Below are 21,156 nucleotides of genomic sequence, written 5' to 3'. Positions count from 1 at the left end.
ACACTAGATTCGGTGTCCGTGTCGGTGTCTGTGTCGACCGACTGAGGTAAAGGGCGTTTTACAGCCCCTGACGGTGTTTGAGACGCCTGGACAGGTACTAACTGGTTTGCCGGCCATCTCATGTCGTCAACCGACTTTTGCAGCGTGCTGACACTATCACGTAATTCCATAAACAAAGCCATCCATTCCGGTGTCGACTCCCTAGGGGGTGACATCACCATTACAGGCAATTGCTCCACCTCCACGCCAACATCGTCCTCATACATGTCGACACACACGTACCGACACACAGCAGATACACAGGGAATGCTCTGATAGAAGACAGGACCCCACTAGCCCTTTGGGGAGACAGAGGGAGAGTTTGCCAGCACACACCCAAGCGCTATAAATATATAGGGACAACCTTAAATAAGTGTGTTCCCCTTATAGCAGCTTAAATATTATTAATATCGCCAAATAAGTGCCCCCCCCTCTCTGTTTTTACCCTGTTTCTGTAGTGCAGTGCAGGGGAGAGCCTGGGAGCCTTCCTAGCAGCGGAGCTGTGTAGGAAAATGGCGCTGTGTGCTGAGGAGAATAGGCCCCGCCCCCTTTTCGGCGGGCTTCTTCTCCCGTTTTTCTGACAACCTGGCAGGGGTTAAATACATCCATATAGCCCCAGGGGCTATATGTGATGTATTTTTAGCCAGAATAGGTACTTTCATTGCTGCCCAGGGCGCCCCCCCCAGCGCCCTGCACCCTCAGTGACCGTTGGTGTGAAGTGTGCCGAGAGCAATGGCGCACAGCTGCAGTGCTGTGCGCTACCTCATGAAGACTGAGAAGTCTTCAGCCGCCGGTTTCTGGACCTCTTCTCTCTTCGGCATCTGCAAGGGGGTCGGCGGCGCGGCTCCGGTGACCCATCCAGGCTGTACCTGTGATCGTCCCTCTGGAGCTAGTGTCCAGTAGCCTAAGAAGCCAATCCATCCTGCACGCAGGTGAGTTCACTTCTTCTCCCCTAAGTCCCTCGTTGCAGTGAGCCTGTTGCCAGCAGGACTCACTGAAAATAAAAAACCTAACAAACTTTTTCTAAGCAGCTCTTTAGGAGAGCCACCTAGATTGCACCCTGCTCGGACGGGCACAAAAACCTAACTGAGGCTTGGAGGAGGGTCATAGGGGGAGGAGCCAGTACACACCACCTAGTGGTCAAACTTTTAATTTTGTGCCCTGTCTCCTGCGGAGCCGCTATTCCCCATGGTCCTGACGGAGTCCCCAGCATCCACTTAGGACGTCAGAGAAATTAAAGTTTAAATACCATCATAAGACACACAATATGATGGGATATAGTCATGATGAAGTACATGATGGCATGTACAGAATGTTGACTTATTAACAATGTTGACATCTGAAATGCCGACATTCTGTACAGACAGGCAGCTGAGAGTTAGTGTTAGGCTAATGGAGACGTGGGTTAAGGTTAGGCACAAGGGGCAAGTTTAGGCTATGGGAGAGGAGGGTTAGGGTTAGGCACAAGGGGCAAGTTTAGGCTATGGGAGAGGAGGGTTAGGTTAAAAGAAGGGAGGGTTACGATTGGGCGCTAAAGGCAGGGCACAGGGCACTAGTTAGTCATACTGGCTACAGGTTCTGTCTGAAGTTATCCTGATGTCACCGCTGAACCCCAGAGACACCACTGGAGCTGCTAGACCCACCAGACTAGGAAAGTCACCAGTAACCGCCAGGGATGTTTTGTCCACATTTTAATCATGTTGACATTTCATCAGTGCTGACATGGTCATGTCAACATGCAGCATGTCGACAAAATAAACCACACCCTATTCTGTGATAGTAAAACCAGTCCCATGCTGATTATCATATTACAATTTTACCACCAAGACTCAAGCCCCTAAACTACTCAGAAAAAGTAGGGGGGTAAAAAGACTCCCCTAAACCCTTGTTCACTCTTCAAGTAAGAGATAGATAGATAGATAGATAGATAGATAGATAGATAGATAGATAGATAGATAAAGTAAATACATTTTCCTTCTGTTGTATCCCAAATGATGGGGACACATTGAAAAAGTGGCCCACTCAAAAGCTACATACACTGTAGACGACGTCGTTCTATGAGCGACGCCGTCTAGTGATTCGCCTCCCGGGCCAGGCGGTCGGCCTCCACCTGTACACACTGACGTGACGTCACGCAGCCGGCCGTGCATGCAGCTCCTGCAGGTCAGTGTCATTAACAACCCGTGGTGCCACGCATCAGCCATCGTCGCCGGCATACCCACTTGCCGAGAAAGTGAACAACATCGCTCATGAAGGGAGAAAATGAGCAACATCGTTCATTTTATCGGCAAGTGTGCACCATCACATTATGGTCGTGCCAGGACTAAAAATGACTCCCCTCCTCTAGCAAGCCAGTTACAAGTGTTTTCCCACACTGGCTGTGATTTGGAGTGGGAAGAGAGAACTGATCGGATCCCTTTACCCACTCCAGCATTGCCTCCCCTTTGGCAGTGCGCATGTGTGAACTCAGTTTATGCATGTGCACTAACACTGCAGGGTCGGACCCGAGGCAGCCGCCACCAACCCAGAGCAATATTAATCTAGTATTTTAATATACTCCTGCCACAACTCACTGATTTGGATAATCAATCATCAGGGGCCATGCACCCTAGAAAAGTTAGGATCCTTAAAGAACAAGACCACTCTGCTAGCTCTGAGCAGTTGCAGATTTACTTTGCAATATGGGAATAATCTGGAAATGTATTCTATTCACTGCTTTATTCAGTCATTTTGAATGAAATCACATAGCTGCTCTGCTCCACGAGTCTCACTGTTGAGCCTGCTCCTTCAGCAGGTTGTCCTTCAATCTACTCACCATGTAGATTGCTCCTTTGCAAATGCAACCTATCTTGTTTCTGAAAACTATGTGCCCTACTGTAATTGTTTGGTCCATTTATGCAAATTGAGACACAAAGTGAGTCCACAGCTTTGTTTGCATTGCTAAGTGTTCATTTTTCTGTTCTTAAAATTACCTAACAGGCTGTCATGATAAAGATAAACGCTGTAGATAACGTTTTGTTGGTACAGTTCAGGTTTGTGATGACGGTCATAAAATCAACACATCTGTCCCGGTTTGTGGCATCTAGGTGCCTGCATGGCACGCATTGTCACAACGACACTGTCATTTCCCCACAATTCCGCAGCCACAACCCAATCCCAATTATAAATTCACCAATGTTGGGATGCATGTTCTTTCATAAATGTAGTTTATCATTTTCATTTTCGCAGCCATATTTGTTTAGAGCAACCCTCATGTAATAAAATGACCTGCCTATAAGATTTGCCTTACCTGAAGATGCCAGCGGGACAAATACGTCAATATGGCCACCATCTTTCTCTGGCACCACACAGCTCCCCAGCTTTTCCCAAAACTCTCTAATGTCAGGGCTTAGGACGCTCTGAGAATTGATTATGACTCCTGTGTATATGTTAACAAAAAACAAATTTATAAATATAAATGAACTGTAGTATATTTTTCTACATGTCAGAGAACAATACTTGGTACTTTAAGACTAAAAGTAATTTATTTATATAGTTGCAGTATAAATAAAAATGTGCGTCACTAATTATTGTGATACAAATAGTGTGTCATGTAGTTCTAATAGGTCCAATTCATGAAGATATGCAAAAAGGGGTTTCTCCAGAATCCCTGTGCGATGTCTGATCCCTATGTCTAACAGCAACTGGGATATGGAAAAAGATGACTATTTGTGATCCAGTCACGTCTCCTTCATCCGACACACAATCCCACTCCTCCTGCACTCCCGCTGCTAGACCCATGAAACACAGCAAATTACCTTGAAGCTAGAAGGCTTTGTTCATTTTTTTAAGTATTTCATAATGTAATGTGGATGTATTAAACACAGGACGTGCTGCAGGTATGGTCCATGAGATTTCAAACTAACAGCTGTAAAATTGTAATAATAGTTTAGGCTAAATGACACAATTAAACCAAGGTATTGTAATTCATAGCTGGGCTGTTATTGGATCTCTTAATATCTGTATCTGTCAGACTCGCAAAACCAGATCCTTATTGTATGTATCATTCCTCTTGCAATGAATCAAGAAAATCTAAGAGCTATTTCAACCCAACGTTTCCTTGCTCTTTTCACCTAGATGCCGAATGAAAGGTGACATTTTGTAGAAGCTCCTGGCTCCATTTCTGCGATTATGTTTGTATATTACTACTGATTTGTATATTCTACTCTGTATTGCTTGTGTCAATGATCCTGGCTTATTGCTTCAAAGCTGTTCCACCTGATGTCCCATCACCATATAATGAGAATACAGCACCAGTCCTAACTCTGCAATAAGTGTATCTGCTGGGAATCCCCATCTGTGATCAGCCCAATGCTCTGCGCGGTACGCCCATCCAGCGCTTTCTCCACATAGAAGAGTAGACTTTCAGGCGTCATCCCACTGAAGTCATATACGACAGGAATCACACCGGGTTTTACACTATCAAGAACCACCTGCAGAAACAAGTCGGGATGAGTTTACTGACATTTACACTGAATATTGACAGTCACAGCAGTTAGATATATGTAGAAGAATGAACCTCATAGGCCGGTATGTGGGACGATATCAACACAAGATGAAGGTGACTGGAATTACAGGGCTGTGTATACTGATAGCGGAGACTGCTACGTTGCCTGGTAGATGTAGCTGTATGGGCATTATCTCCAGCTGCTCTTGGCCTGAAAACATCAGCAGGGAAAAGTTATAACACACAAATAATGCTACAGATATCAGTACGGGTGATCAGAGTAGTACGTATTGGATGCTTTCATACTTCAGGAGACTAGACTGGAATACTTTTGCCTTATCGGAAATTAGGTAACACTTTGTTTTATTATTATTTTGATCATATATATGATACATGTGTATATTTACCATTTATAACAAACTTTAAAAACCTGTAAAGTGTTCACATTCTGCAAGATACACTGTGGCACAGATGTTTGGGCACAGGCACTGTGCTTAGAATTAGATGTAAATTGTTAACTTGTATTTCTAGATGGACTGATGTAGTTTACTTGGTGAGATATTGATTAACGGTTCCCAGACCAGAACATGGGATGAAATATTAAAAAATGTAGCTGAATGCATTACTCACACCATATTTATATACATTATAGAAGATACAGTTGGGGATTTAACAGATAAAGGCCTTGTGCAGTGTCCAAGCACTAGCCATGCACAGCACATTCCTTTCTTTTCATATGGCCATCCATTGAAATATACTATTTTTCAACACGTAAAGGTATGTGCTGAAGATCAAGTACATTTTTATGGTTGGGTACAGGACTTATGTCCAACTCTAAATCTGGCCCAAAATGTATAACTGACTTAATAGCACATTGTGTTTTAGTGCACAATTTGCTAATATAGGGGGTCATTCAGAGTTGATCGCTAGATGCCGTTGTTCGCAGTGCAGTTATCAGGCTAAAAATCTGCATTTCTGTACATACACCGCAGTGCGCAGGCGCATCGTACGGGTACAATGAGCATCATGGGTTTGCACAGAGTGTAACAAACATCCCAGTCGCACGGCCGAACGCAGGAAGATTGACATGAAGTGGGCGTTTCTGGGTGTCAACTAACAGTTTTCAGGGAGTGCTTAGAAAAACGCAGGTATGGCAGAAAAACGCAGGCGTGGCTGGGCGTTCGCTGGGCGGGTGTGTGACCTCAAAAGCCGTCCCTCCGTCGTTAGAATCAACGCACACGGAGAGTAACTACAGGGCTGGTCTTGTTTTACACAAAATGATTTTGCAGGCGCTCTGTTGCACAAGCGTTCGCACTTCTGCAAAGAGAAAATACACTCCCCAGTGGGCAGCGACAATGCGTTTGCACGGCTGCTAAAAGTAGCCAGCGAGCGATCAACTCGGAATGACCCCCATAGTGTGGACGGATGAACTCAAGTTAAGATTCTTGTCTGTAGTTCATCCAAGTGTACACTGACCTTTAAACTAAACAAATATAAAATGAAAGCTGCTCAATCAAATTAGTAATACCCCCAGGTGCTGAAAGGGAGGTGTTGTTCTAAACTAGAAAGATACACAAAACAGATCTTCCCCAGCTCACCCAGGGGCATTAGCAATAAAATGTGAAAAACTACAGGTAGTAGATAATGGTAAAGGGGGGTACACATGGAGAGATCCGTTCTTAAAATCTAAGCAATCTGACTAGATTGCTTAGATTTTAAGCACGGATCTCTGATGTGTATGCCCCACAGCGATAGTGATGCACGGCCCTGTGCATCGCTATCAAAGGTGCTAGATTGGCCTGCATGCAGGTACAATCTAACACATCACTCATTTCACCCGCTGGGTGAAATGAGCGGCCCCCTGTCACCCCCTCCTTGCTCAGCACACATCGCAATGTGCTGAGCGCGGGGGAGAGATGTGTGCTGAGCGGTCTGTGACAGATCGCTCAGCACACATCTCTTAAGTGTGTACCGGCCTTAAGTCTCCAGTCTAATGTCAAGGCTTCTCTGATATGGAGTTCCCTACACTGCATGATAACAGTACCCACTCTGGGCCATATAATTGTCTACTGTAAGGCTACATGATGATAGTAACAAGTTTACAAGTAGCCTTACAGTACACAAGTTTATGGCCCTTAGTGGGTACTGTTATCATGCATTGTAGGGACCTCCAGATTCAGAGAAGCCTTTATGTTGGCCTGGAGGCTTATCATATTTTTGCAAATATATGTAACTAAAATCTCTGAATTAATCTACTACCATATAGGTTTTCAAATTGTATTGCTAATGCCTGCCTCCTGGAATGCTGGGGAAAAATCTCTTCTGTGTATCTTTCTACTTTTAAACTAAACTTAGCTCTCCTGTGGGACAGTGTGCCTGATTCTGAGTCACATCAAAGGAGCACATTGCAGCATCTGTTGGTGTCGTCTGTCTGTGGCTTTATGGAAATGTTGCTACAAATGGCCAAATTTGCAATAGTTCAACACAGTTGACACCAATCATATGTTAAGAGGGAAGTCCAAGTTGAGAGTTCTGCACAATCTAATGTACACTCCGCCCTCCCCCCCGTCCCCCTTCCAAGGCTTAATCAAGCCCTGTGGTTAGGGTTAAGGAAAGGCTGCAGGAGGAGACATTTAGGGTTAGGCTGCTGGAAGGATAGGTAAGGGGTAGTGTTAGGGTTAGGCTACAGGAGGGGTGGTTAGGGATAGGCTGCGGGAAGGGTAGGTCAAGGTTAGAGTTAGGTTGCAGGAGGGGATGGTTAGGGATAGGCTGCAGGAAGGGTAGGTCAGGGGTAGGGGTAGGGTAAAATACTTATCAGGATCCATCAGCATTCTGAGCATTGATATTCCGCTGTAAGGATCCCATCTATTGGGATACCAACCACCAGAATTTCATACCCAACCCATATCACCATAAGCTTGGATTCTCTGCCTCCAAATAACCAGCTATTGTATCAGGTACTGTTTCTCATGCTGGCATAACATTTTGTTTAGTAATTTTGATTGGCCTTCGTAATAATAATAATAATAATATATTGACTACTTTACTCCAGTTAAGTCCTAATCTAAAATAATCATACTTTTATTTCAGGTTTTGATGGTAATTTCCTTGCATAAATGGAGCTTTGTTAAGGACCTGTTGTTGAAGAACTACCTTAAGCCATTGGGAAGGCGGTCATCTGATTGCCATTCATGTTATTAAAAGTCCAACAAAACATTTCTACAATATATGAAACTCTTTGGTATATATAAACATTGAAGGATTTCAGTTTATTTCCTTTTTTTTTTTGTCTAGTTATTTTTCAAACACTATCATTCCATCAATATTTTAAGGATTCTAGTTCCAGAAACAAAAGAAAGCAACTCGTAGTAGCGGGAGTGATCCAATGTTAGATAATTCACAATACTCACTAGAATTAAATTATTGTGTTGCAAAATCTTTTCAAGTACTGTAAAGGTTAAATGATAAAATAGTTTGTTTCTAGATCTGTATTCATTGGAACAGAATTTGCTATAAGAATAGTAAAAAATGAAGAGAGATAGGAAAGCTTTTATTGATACAAAACCAGAACAGCGCTCTGACACTGCAGGTGACTTTGACAATAAAACATCCACTCATAGTATTTATTTAAGAGGGTGTGATTCTTCCAGTGGGTTTAAAGCAACAATAAGACAAAACAGTGTGTTGCATCGGAAAATATATTTTGCTTAAAGTTGGTGAAGGTGATACAGGTTGAGTATCCCTTATCCAAAATGCTTGGGACCAGAGGAATTTTGGATATCGGATTTTTCCGTATTTTGGAATAATTGCATACCATAATGAGATATCATGGTGATGGGACCTAAATCTAAGCACAGAATGCATTTATGTTACATATACACCTTATACACACAGCCTGAAGGTAATTTTAGACAATATTTTTTTATAACTTTGTGCATTATACAAAGTGTGTGTACATTCACACAATTCATTTATGTTTCATATACACCTTATACACACAGACTGAAGGTCATTTAATACAATATTTTTAATAAATTTGAGTATTAAACAAAGTTTGTGTACACTGAGCTATCAAAAAACAAAGGTTTCACTATCTCAGTCTTACTCAAAAAAGTCCGTATTTCGGAATATTCCGTATTTCGGAATATTTGGATATGGGATACTCAACCTGTAGTTGAAAAAAGCATTATAATAATTCCCATATGTATTAAAGGACCATTAAAACTTAGCACAAGTCGCCTTAAAGATACATGTTAAGGGAAGTATCAAATGTACCTGTGGTGCATTGCCATGCAGGGCATTCAGCAGATCACATCTGCAGCTTGGGAACTAAACTAATGATTTCTAAATACTGCTATAGTACAGTTGGCATAGGTGTGCGCAGGGGGGGTGCCTGGTGCGCACAGGCACCCCCTAATGTCTGGCACCCCGATCTCACATGCCTGATGCAGCAATCACCGAGCAGGCAGATTACTGTCCCCTCTGCGCTGCACCCTGTCAGGACTGTATTACTGACCGGACGCCTGGGTCAATCAAGGGTGCCACTGCCACCGGCTTTCAAACTCCCGGCTCCACCTCCATGTACAAAAACAGTGTGATGTGATTATGTTATGCTGCTCGCACGCCCACCCGTCACACCCGCCACATGCCCACCTCTCTCCTTCTATGCTATGCCAACGCCAGCCACTGATGAGGAGCAACATGCAGCCAGCGTTCCTCTTAGGAAGACAAGTTCAATACTGGCAGGCGGTCGGCAGCAACAGTGACACGTCACTCGTTTTTCCAGCAGTGGCAATACTAGTCTGCAACTGTCAGTGAGTGACTGACTTGTAAGTAAGCTGCTGCAGCTTGCAGGGGAAAGAGAGTGGGAGCCAGACCAGGCTGAGGAGGAGCAGTGTAATTGCAGCGATTGCCATGAGGGGTGTTTGTTTGGTGCATATCACAACATCTGACAATAAATCTGCTTTATTAGGATTGGTACAAGGGTGGATATTTTATATGCGTGGACCATCAATAGATGGTGCTAGACACGCCCAAAAGGCGGTGCTAGACACACCTCTCCAACGGTGCACCCCCTAATAAAATGTGCTGCGCACGCCAGTGCCACCAGTATTATACGTTCTCTGCCTGAAAAACGCTCCATATCTGTGCTAAGTGTGCTGCATATATCTGTGCTCACACTGCTTTATTGTGGGGACTGGGGACCAGCAGTATTATATAGGAGGAGTACAGTGCAGAGTTTTGCTGACCAGTGACCACCAGTATTATACGTTCTCTGCCTGAAAAACGCTCCATATCTGTGCTAAGTGTGCTGCATATATCTGTGCTCACACTGCTTTATTGTGGGGACTGGGGACCAGCAGTATTATATAGGAGGAGTACAGTGCAGAGTTTTGCTGACCAGTGAACACCAGTATTATACGTTCTCTGACTGAAAAACGCTCCATATTTGTGCTCAGTGTGCTGCATATATCTGTGCTCACACTGCTTTATTGTGGGGACTGGGGACCAGCAGTATTATATAGGAGGAGTACAGTGCAGAGTTTTGCTGACCAGTGACCACCAGTATACGTTGTCTGCCTGAAAAACGCTCCATATCTGTGCTCAGTGTGCTGCATATATCTGTGCTCACACTTCTTTATTGTGGGGACTCGGGACCGGCAGTAATATATAGGAGGAGTATAGTGCAGAGTTTTGCTGACCAGTGACCACCAGTATACGTTGTCTACCTGAAAAATGCTCCATATCTGTGCTCAGTGTGCTGCATATATCTGTGCTCACACTGCTTTATTGTGGGGACTGGGGACCAGCAGTATTATATAGGAGGAGTACAGTGCAGAGTTTTGCTGACCAGTGACCACCAGTATTATACGTTCTCTGCCTGAAAATTTCTCCATATCTGTGCTCAGTGTGCTGCATATATCTGTGCTATCACTGCTTTATTGTGCGGACTGGGGACCAGCAGTATTATATAGGAGGAGTACAGTGCAGAGTTTTGCTGACCAGTGACCACCAGTATAATACGTTCTCTGACTGAAAAACGCTCCATATTTGTGCTCAGTGTGCTGCATATATCTGTGCTCACACTGCTTTACTGTGGGGACTGGGGACCAGCAGTAATATATAGGAGGAGTACAGTGCAGAGTTTTGCTGACCAGTGACCACCAGTATTATACGTTCTCTGCCTGAAAAACGCTCCATATCTGTGCTAAGTGTGCTGCATATATCTGTGCTCACACTGCTTTATCGTGGGGACTGGGGACCAGCAGTATTATATAGGAGGAGTACAGTGCAGAGTTTTGCTGACCAGTGACCACCAGTATTATACGTTCTCTGCCTGAAAAACGCTCCATATCTGTGCTCAGTGTGCTGCATATATCTGTGCTCACACTGCTTTATTGTGGGGACTGGGGACCAGCAGTATTATATAGGAGGAGTACAGTGCAGAGTTTTGCTGACCAGTGAACACCAGTATTATACGTTCTCTGACTGAAAAACGCTCCATATTTGTGCTCAGTGTGCTGCATATATCTGTGCTCACACTGCTTTATTGTGGGGACTGGGGACCAGCAGTAATATATAGGAGGAGTACAGTGCAGAGTTTTGCTGACCAGCGACCACCAGTATTATACGTTCTCTGCCAGAAAAAAGCTCCATATCTGTGCTAAGTGTGCTGCATATATCTGTGCTCACACTGCTTAATTGTGGGGACTGGGGACCAGCAGTATTATATAGGATGAGTACAGTGCAGAGTTTTGCTGACCAGTGACCACCAGTATACGTTGTCTGCCTGAAAAACGCTCCATATCTGTGCTCAGTGTGCTGCATATATCTGTGCTCACACTGCTTTATTGTGGGGACTGGGGACCAGCAGTATTATATAGGAGGAGTACAGTGCAGAGTTTTGCTGACCAGTGACCACCAGTATTATACGTTCTCTGCCTGAAAATTTCTCCATATCTGTGCTCAGTGTGCTGCATATATCTGTGCTATCACTGCTTTATTGTGCGGACTGGGGACCAGCAGTATTATATAGGAGGAGTACAGTGCAGAGTTTTGCTGACCAGTGACCACCAGTATAATACGTTCTCTGACTGAAAAACGCTCCATATTTGTGCTCAGTGTGCTGCATATATCTGTGCTCACACTGCTTTATTGTGGGGACTGGGGACCAGCAGTAATATATAGGAGGAGTACAGTGCAGAATTTTGCTGACCAGTGACCACCAGTCATAGGTGTGCGCAGGGGGGGTGCCTGGTGCGCACAGGCACCCCCTAATGTCTGGCACCCCGATCTCACATGCCTGATGCAGCAATCACCGAGCAGGCAGATTACTGTCCCCTCCGCGCTGCACCCTGTCAGGACTGTATTACTGACTGAACGCCTGGGTCAATCAAGGGTGCCACTGCCACCGGCTTTCAAACTCCCGGCTCCACCTCCATGTACAAAAACAGTGTGATGTGATTATGTTATGCTGCTCGCACGCCCACCCGTCACACCCGCCACATGCCCACCTCTCTCCTTCTATGCTATGCCAACGCCAGCCACTGATGAGGAGCAACATGCAGCCAGCGTTCCTCTTAGGAAGACAAGTTCAATACTGGCAGGCGGTCGGCAGCAACAGTGACACGTCACTCGTTTTTCCAGCAGTGGCAATACTAGTCTGCAACTGTCAGTGAGTGACTGACTTGTAAGTAAGCTGCTGCAGCTTGCATGGGAAAGAGAGTGGGAGCCAGACCAGGCTGAGGAGGAGCAGTGTAATTGCAGCGATTGCCATCAGGGGTGTTTGTTTGGTGCATATCACAACATCTGACAATAAATCTGCTTTATTAGGATTGGTACAAGGGTGGATATTTTATATGCGTGGACCATCAATAGATGGTGCTAGACACGCCCAAAAGGCGGTGCTAGACACACCTCTCCAACGGTGCACCCCCTAATAAAATGTGCTGCGCACGCCAGTGACAGTTGGTGCAGTCACACTACAACTCTATTGGTAAAACTATTGTAAAAATGTACTACTGTAAGTGTCTTTTTTTTTTTACTCTATTGTATGTTAAATCTTGTTAAAGCAGTGGGAATGGACCATTAAACACACTGAACGGTAATGTAATGCTATTGGAGATGAAGCATTTCATGTAAAACAAGAAATGTTGATATTCCTGTTCCAAGTGACTTGGGAACACAGAATAAGATCTTGCTCTGAACAGAACAGTAAGGTGTGCCTAGCATGGTTACAGACTCAGTTATTCTCTACATTTTATTGCTGAATTTCTACCTTTTCGGCAAAGAGACTAATGATTGTTGGACAAGCGCCTTTTCCACAGCCAACGTGAAGCTTGGTGTGTTGTAGACTTCCTCCTTCAGCTGACTTGTCAGAGTCTTGTCGGAGCCTTTTTTCTGTCCCTAAAAATAATAAATATATATTACTACTTATATTAAATGCTTTCTGTGGGTCCATTGGAGAACATTGTAAATACATTGGGGTATAATGTATGCAGAAGAGAGCAGGCATTTTAAATCTTAATGATGTGTTTGTGCTCCCTTCCCTTGTAAACTCATACACGCCAGATGCACTTCAGTTAAGTTTAACAAAGTTTAACATGGAGCACACATCTTTGAAGGCTACTTTTGCAAAATCATGACATACTAAGTTTATCATTTTCTGGGCATTTCTAATTACCTCTCCAAGATCATGCTCAGCTACAGTGAGGTTACAGATCCACTTCGTCATCTGCACTTGGACACAGAGTGATGCTGGAATGTACAACATGATTTTGCTATCTCTAACTGATGTCTATGTTAACCAGCAGTAACATCCTTAGATTTTTTTTTACCTGTATCTTCAGCTACTTACAGTGCATCCGGAAAGTATTCACAGCGCTTCACTATTACCACATTTTATTATGTTACAGCCTTATTCAAAAATTTAATAAATTCATGTTTTCCCTAAAAATTCTACACACAATACCCCATATAGACTATGTGAAAAAGTTTTTTTTATATATTTTTGCAAATTTATTAAAAATAAAAAAACTAAGAAATCACATGTACAGAAGTATTCACAGCCTTTGCTATGAAGCTCAAAATTGAGCTCAGGTGCAGCCTGTTTCCACTGATCATCCTTGAGATGTTCCTACAGCTTAATTGGAGTCCACCTGTGGTAAATTCAGTTGACCAAGCATGAAGTCAAAGGAATTGTCTGTAGACTTCCGAGACATGGTTGTCTTGAGGCACAAATCTAGGGAAAGGTACAGAAAAGTATCTGCTGCTTTGAAGGTCCCAATGAGCACAATGGCCTCCATCATCCGTAAATGGAAGAAGTTCGAAACCACCAGGACTCTTCTTCGAGCTGGCCGGACGTCTAAACTGAGCGATCGGGGGAGAAGGGCCCTAGTCAGGGAGATGACCAAGAACCCGATGGTCACTCTGTCAGAGCTACAGCATTCCTCTGTGGAGAAAGGAGAACCTTCCAGAAGGACAACCATCTCTGCAGCAATCCACCAATTAGGCCTGTATGGTAGAGTGGCCAGACGGAAGCTACTCCTTAGTAAAAAGCACATGGCAGCCCATCTGGAGTTTGCCAAAATGCACTTGAAGAACTCTTCAGATCATGAGAAACAAAATGATCTGGTCTGATGAGACAAAGATTGAACTCTATGGCGTGAATGCCAGGCGTCATGTTTGGAGGAGAACAGGCACCGCTCATCACCAGGCCAATACCATCCCTACAGTGAGGCATGGTTGTGGCAGCATCATGCTATAGGGATGTTTTTCAGTAGCAGGAACTGGGAGACTAGTCAGGCTAGAAGGAAAGCTGAATGCAGCAATGTACAGAGATAGCCTGGATGAAACAAGAAAACATATGTATATAAATATATACAGAGAGCGCTAAAACTTTATTTAAATCATCATTCCTTATCCAGAGTACTAAACTGTTTTTATTAGCTAAAGCTAATAGTTGCACCTGATTACCTCTTTATATCTGATTATATAGAGCACTATTTTATGTAATCCTGGATGAAAACCTGCTCCAGAGCGCTCTTGACCTCAGACTGGGGCGACATTTCATCTTTCAGCAGGACAACGACCCTAAGCACACAGCCAAGATATCAAAAGGTGTGACTTCAGGACAACTCTGTGAATGTCCTTGTGTGGCCCAGCCAGAGCACAGACTTCAATCCGATGGAACATCTCTGCAGAGATCTGAAAATGGCTGTGCACAGACGCTTCCCATCCAACCTGATGGAGCTTGAGAGGTGCTGCAAATAGGAAAGGGCAAAACTGCCCAAAGATAGTTGTGCCATGCTTGTGGCATCATATTCAAAAAGACTTGAGGCTGTAATTGCTGCCAAAGGTGCATCAACAAAGTATTGATCAAAGGCTGAGAATACTTATGTACATGTAATTTCTTAGATTTTTATTTTTAATAAATTTGCAAAAATCTTAAAAAAAAAAAAAACACACTTTTTTCCCACGTTGGCATTATGGGATATTGTGTGTAGAATTTTGAGAGAAAAAATGAATTTATTATTTTGGAATAGGGCTGTAAAATAACAAAATGTGGAAAAAGTGAAGCACTGTGAATACTTTCCCGATGCACTGTATATCTATGGATGCCTCTTAGCAGGGTCTGGGTGCTGTTTGCATGCAGCACAACAAGCTCAATGCTTTCGCCTTTTTTAATGTGATGGAGCTGGATGTATGGTCCTCCATGCATTTGGAGGAGCTCCATGCAGCTATGTTGAATGATGACATTTATTACTTGTTGTTCTTGATGCTTGGCCTTCAAGTTTTTGGGAATTGTCTCACAACCATGGCCGGTCTGGTCATCTAGCAAATGCCAGAAGGACGATAGCCTGATAGGCCAGTTCAGCCACCTGGAGGCCTGGCTGAGCAGATCTGCCTCTCATCTTTCTGTTTTGGCCAGCAGGCCGTGCCTTAATGTGTGGCCATGCCCCCATTTCTGTAGGTGCACAGACACGATGCTTGGCTGATTTTTTTTGCCCCAGTCCATCCCTGCTCATGACCTAAGTTGTGCCAAGCATGATGAACTCACCTTCTTTGATGATATCCACCTAATGGGGAACAATGATATGTAATTTCCCAGATTTTCCATGGTTTGCACAATTATTAGGTGCACATGGGGTGGAATGCCAAGGTTCCATATGCAGTGCCAAAGATGCTCTGTTGTGGCCTTCCATCTCAGCTGATATTGAGTGTATCATGGCTGCTTGTGCTTCCTGTAATTCTCCCTGAGCCCGTCACGCCAAGGAATCTCCACAACGTGCCTGACCTTCCCTGGTCCATTGTTGCTGTAAACATCTTTGATTGTGGAGATGTGGAGAGAAATTTGTATTGGTGGATTCATTTTCTGGCTGTTTTGAGGTGGACTATCTACCCAACATTACAAGTACAATTGCGATCAACATGTTAAAAATACATTTTGCGGCTCATGGAAAAGCACAACAACTCTGAATAGCCATATAGTTTATGAATTCTATTTCAAAGATGTCATACGTCAATGGGACATTACTCACAAACCCAGAAGCCCCATGATAACCACTGTTTAATGGGTTTGCTATAAACGAAGTCCAATCTGCCAAACACCTGCTTGAAAAATGTTCCAGAAATGGAACAACCTGGTTTTAACTTGTAAATGATTGTCGCTTTAAAAATTCAGGCATGACACTCCACAGCTCCCGGCGGCCATCTTAAACGGAGCTCCCTTGTTAGATCCCCTTCTTGCAGAGGCCCTGAAGGGAGAGGAGGACTCGGGTCTGCTAATAACTGCTGGCTGCCGCACTGTGTCCCTTGGAGGATACCTTGGGACTCCTGGAAGATGACTTTCTCTGCACCTGAGGTGAGCTTCCACCAACGCTGTGGAGGGCTCTCCCTTGGCCCCTTCTTTCATATCCCACCCGGGTACACAGCCCAGCCTACCTCTCTTCAATAAAATAATCACAAAGAAGGAGCCACAGTGCTGTTGCTACCCTTTTAAATATACCGGCTGGGGGGGCGAGGCCTGGCTGTGGTCTCGTGAAGACGTGCAGCAGAGGGGCTCCTGCATATCTTGCCCTAAACACTACCTTCCTACTGCTCCCTCTGATCTCCATTGCCTTCCTGAGGTCTGCCTACGGCCCTGGGTAGTCTGTGGATCGGCCCCATGCAGCCGGGCGCCGCTACTAGCCTCCGCGAACGCGTGGCCTACCTCCTGTCCTGAAGCCGGGGCCTCAAGTTTGGAGGTGGCCCGACGAAGAGCTCCGGGGCGCGGCGGCGGGACCCGTGAAGCGGCCCATGGACAACCCACACACTCCCCACACAGCGGAGACCTCCTGCAGACCATCAGGTACCTCACAATGGAGGGGAATCCTCCTAAGGGCCTGGGCCCGCCAGGAACACTGCGCTGATCTCCCTGCATGTCCTCACAGTGGCTGCCATCTTACCTTGCTTCCAGCAGCACATATTCCCAATACAGAGGCAGTGATTCCTCACAGCAGCCCTGCTTGTTCTGCCTTCACCTCAGCTCCCTACCTACACACTTTCTGCTGCTTCAGGGCTTTAGCTGCATTTTCCTCTAGCTGCTCCCAGTGGTGCCTGCTGTCTGTGTACATACTCTGATTGATAAATATATACTTGACTCACAGTCAACTCAGACCTCACCTTTGCAGCATTAATGCCTTGAAATTTATTTTTGCTCTATGCCATGACCCCCTGAATCACCCGCATACCATGGGGTTTGGTGGCTGATGTCATAGCCTGGGACACTCTTAAAGCAGCGGGAACTCTGCAAGATGGATATGGAATGCTGATGATCCACTACTGTGACTTTCCTCTGTTTCACTGTATATTATTATGTAAAACGTCTGCAGATGGGGAAAACTAAGAAAGGAGGGCAATCTTCTGCGGCTAAGAAACCCGGTGACAAGTCTCTACAATCTAATCTGTTTCGCTATCTTCAACCGGACTTAGAAAGCGAGGACGCTCGTTCATCATCCTCTGTTTCTGGCTCACCTGACGACGCTATACAGATGGCGGGAGCCGACTCTACGCCGCTTGACCAGGGATGTAAGGCCTCTATGGCTGATGTTTTAACCTATCTGCATTCTCTTCCTACTAAAAAAGATTTGCTTACCAAAAGAGACTTTCTGGATCTGGAACAAAAGATACGGGACACGGTTAAATCTGAGATCTCTGTACTTCAGGCAGATCTCTCTCAAATATCCCATCGGGTTTCAGATATGGAAGACCACGTAGATGAAGTCTCCTCATTTCAAGGGAAACTCCGTGATACTGTCGCACTTCAGGCTCAGGAATTGAAAGCGATGTGTCGACGCCAGGACGACCTTGACAACAGAGGTCGGCAAAACAACTTACGCGTCAGGGGGCTGCCGGAAGATATACAAGGTCCGGGGATAGTCGATGCCCTCACTAAAATATTTAATGAGGGGGGGCGTGGCCTGGCTGGCAACTGCAGTGGACGTGTTTGTGTGGAGCTCCGGCTTACAGAGCTACAAAAAGTCCCTTATCCACACACAGACACCCCTCTCCCAGTCCCATCTCACCCCCTCTCCTTTCCCTAACATCCCCATACTCGTGGGTAGGTGCCGCGGAATCGGGAGCCGGCTCCGGCCGTCTCCGCGGGTTGCGGCCCTCCCACGTCTACCAAGTCGGGGACTCAATTTTGACGACGGGCCGGGACGCTGCGCACGGAGGCCCTGTGACCGAGCCTCCGACCACATAGCCCACTGGAGACTGACTCACCTTTCACTGTGGGGACCCCATCGCCTATACAGAGCGCCGGGAGCCGTGGAACGGAGCGCACGGAGGACCTCTGGGAGCACTCACTGAGCGGCGGCGGCCATCTTGTGGGCTGTGAGGTGAGCCCTTACTACAGGGGAAACAGCTATAAATAAGGAACTCCTGCGTGCACACTCTCAGGCCTATCCAGGTTGCTACAGGCTGTTGATGTGTGTGCTGCAGGGACCTTTACACACTCCCAGCAGCTGATCCATATCTCTTGCCTATATACCCGCAGCATACACACTGCACCTGGCCTGTGCTGCATACACTGAACCCAGTATATACCCTCAACCCGCAGCAGAGTCCATCAGACGCGGGGGCACCACGCTCTCCGACTCAGCGGGGGAGTTCCCACGCGACCCGCAGCCTTACGCGGGACCCGCGATACCTCTCCCTCACCCCTGCGAACAGCGACTTGTCCGGGGACGGCGACACAGGACTCCCGGGCCCTATGCGCCACGGCACCCTGCGCCGCATACTCGGGGAACCCCGCGCTCTGTACGGGCTTACAGAACACGATTGTGGCCTATCCTCCGTCACACACGCCTGGCTGCCCCCCTCACCATTTGAGGAGGCCGCTCCCTGGGAGCCAACGATCACTCGGCCACTCTGAGCCCGGCGGATAACCGCAAAGATAACAGCGGTCCTACATCGCGGGTGTATAGATAGCCTTAATACCGCCTGCCCTCCACAGAAACGGTCCGCAAGTGTGATCTGTACTATATTACCAAACCAAACTCCCTTCCCCGCTAGCTGAGCCACATGGAGCCCATGGCTCCTTAAGCATAACGACCACGAAGTGACAGGGAGCTCTACCGTGCATATTGCATTATTCTAACACGCTGACACGAGAAGCAACATTTACAATGTCACAAAAGAACCGCAAGAACTCTCAGATACCTAAAGCTAGTGTCCTGCGTGCTTGGGAGAGGGCCGGCTCCTCCACCCGGAGCTCGCCTTCAACTGATCAATCCTTTGACCCTGCTGACATCGCCGCCTCCGGTAGCCCACTGACCACTCAAGATGTGGTGGCTATCGTTACGAAAACGATCCAGTCAGAAATGAGATCGGTTTTAACTGAGTTTAGATCTGAAATAGCCGACTTGGGCTCTCGCACGGATACACTTGAACGCAAAGTGGACGACGTCTGCCAATTTCAAACGGTGGTGGAGCAGGAACTTTCGGATATTCGGGCAGATATGGAAGCATACAAAGAACAACTAGAAGATATGGACAACCGCAACCGTCGGAATAACATCCGAGTCCGCAACATCCCTGAAAGTGTGGCTTCTAGCTCTCTTCCTGAGTATCTGGAGAACCTTTTTTTGCAACTAACGCCGGATGTCTCCGAGGCCCTTCTCCAGCTGGACCGTGCCCACAGGGCTCTCCGCCCTAGACCGCCTCCGACCCAACCACTACGTGACGTAATTATACGTTTTCATTACTACGCCACCAAAGAGCGAGTCATGCTGGCGGCTAGAGGACTTTCGACGGTCTCTTATGCCGGATCCCAGTTACAGTTGTTCCAAGACCTCGCCCCCTCCACCCTCAAAAAGCGCAGAGACCTAGCCCACATCACCAAAGTTCTTCGGGCCCATTCCATAAAATACAAATGGGGCTTCCCCTTCCTATTGCAAGTGACGCAGAACGGAAAGACCTTCATAGTCAAGACCCCAACACAAGGAGCTGACCTACTTAAAACTTTCGGCATTTTTGAAGATCTCCCTGAATCAACCCAAGACCAGATGTCGCCCTTAATCTCGAGCCCAAGGGCCCCGGCGTGGTCTTCTACTTGACTGCTCTCAGGCACCCCATGATACAATCCTTGTTAAATGTGATATGTATAATTGCTGAATGCTCTAATCTGCATACTTTAATACCTTGACTTGCTATGTAATCGCATGTGTTTACTCAGGCCCTCCGCGTGGCCGACTGGCTGTGACGCCATGGGCGGCGCGGTCCGCTTGGCTACACGTGAGTGTCAAGTTGTTTATTTTTTTTTATTTTTTTTTCTATAGTCTGTTTTCATGTTTGTTCATGTTGGCCCATGATTAGCATGGCGCTCATTTGTTACTGTTCATAATCTCCTGGTAGGACTGATGTTGGTTTAGTACCTGACATCACTACATGCTTTAGCCTTCTCCCTCATTATGTCTATACCGCTCACACTACTCCTATTTATCTTAATAATGCGATCCTCCTAGCTCCCTTTATTCCCCCTGTCACTTGGTCGTTCCTATTACAACCTCTCCCTCCCCTATGCTCCTCCTTACCCTACTTATCGTTCTGTCACAAAGCCACGTCCCCCCCCCCGAAGGATACGCCAGGACGGCGTTTTTCCTTTTAGTGTTAAACCTGGCCCTTCTACAGGAAAAGGTTCTCCCCCTCTGTATTCTCATACAGACTCTTTCCCCTTCTCTCTCCTCCTCTATTCCTCCTTTCCTCCTCTCCATCCCCATGGTCGGACCGGTCCCATCCCGTCCCTCTATTTGCGTCGCCCACAGCTCTTCCCACCATGACCCTGAAAATTATATCGGTTAATGCTAATGGCCTTAACTCTCCCACCAAACGAGCCATGGCCATCCAATTCTTTAACAGTCAAAAGTCTGATGTGGTACTAATTCAGGAGACCCATTTTAAACCCCCACACCCCTCTATGTCCTGCAAACAATTTCCACATGTCTATTATTCAAACATGCCTACCAAACAAAGGGGAACCGCTATTATGATCCGTCGAGGCCTCCCTATAACTGTTCACGATACTGTCTCGGACCCCCCATGTTCCTATAACCAAGCTCCCCTGATCTTGGCCTCCATATATGCCCCTA

At 46.0% G+C, this 21,156-nt stretch overlaps 1 protein-coding gene across 2 annotated transcripts in view; it reads right to left on the bottom strand.

Moving 5' to 3' along the window:
- ECT2L (epithelial cell transforming 2 like) overlaps positions 1-21,156 on the bottom strand; it is a 257,733-nt gene that overhangs the window by 136,512 nt on the left and 100,065 nt on the right. For both annotated transcript variants that reach the window (XM_063917439.1, XM_063917440.1), the window contains exons 7-10: positions 12,804-12,931; positions 4,598-4,736; positions 4,343-4,511; positions 3,329-3,457 (exon numbers count right to left, since the gene is read on the bottom strand). In XM_063917439.1, the coding sequence (XP_063773509.1) occupies positions 3,329-3,457; positions 4,343-4,511; positions 4,598-4,736; positions 12,804-12,931 (565 nt within the window). The remainder of the gene's footprint in view (positions 1-3,328; positions 3,458-4,342; positions 4,512-4,597; positions 4,737-12,803; positions 12,932-21,156) is intronic.

This window comes from Pseudophryne corroboree, chromosome 4 (assembly GCF_028390025.1).
Source record: "Pseudophryne corroboree isolate aPseCor3 chromosome 4, aPseCor3.hap2, whole genome shotgun sequence".
NCBI classification, from domain to species: Eukaryota; Metazoa; Chordata; class Amphibia; order Anura; family Myobatrachidae; genus Pseudophryne; species Pseudophryne corroboree.
This window is presented reverse-complemented; position numbering and strand designations above follow the sequence as displayed.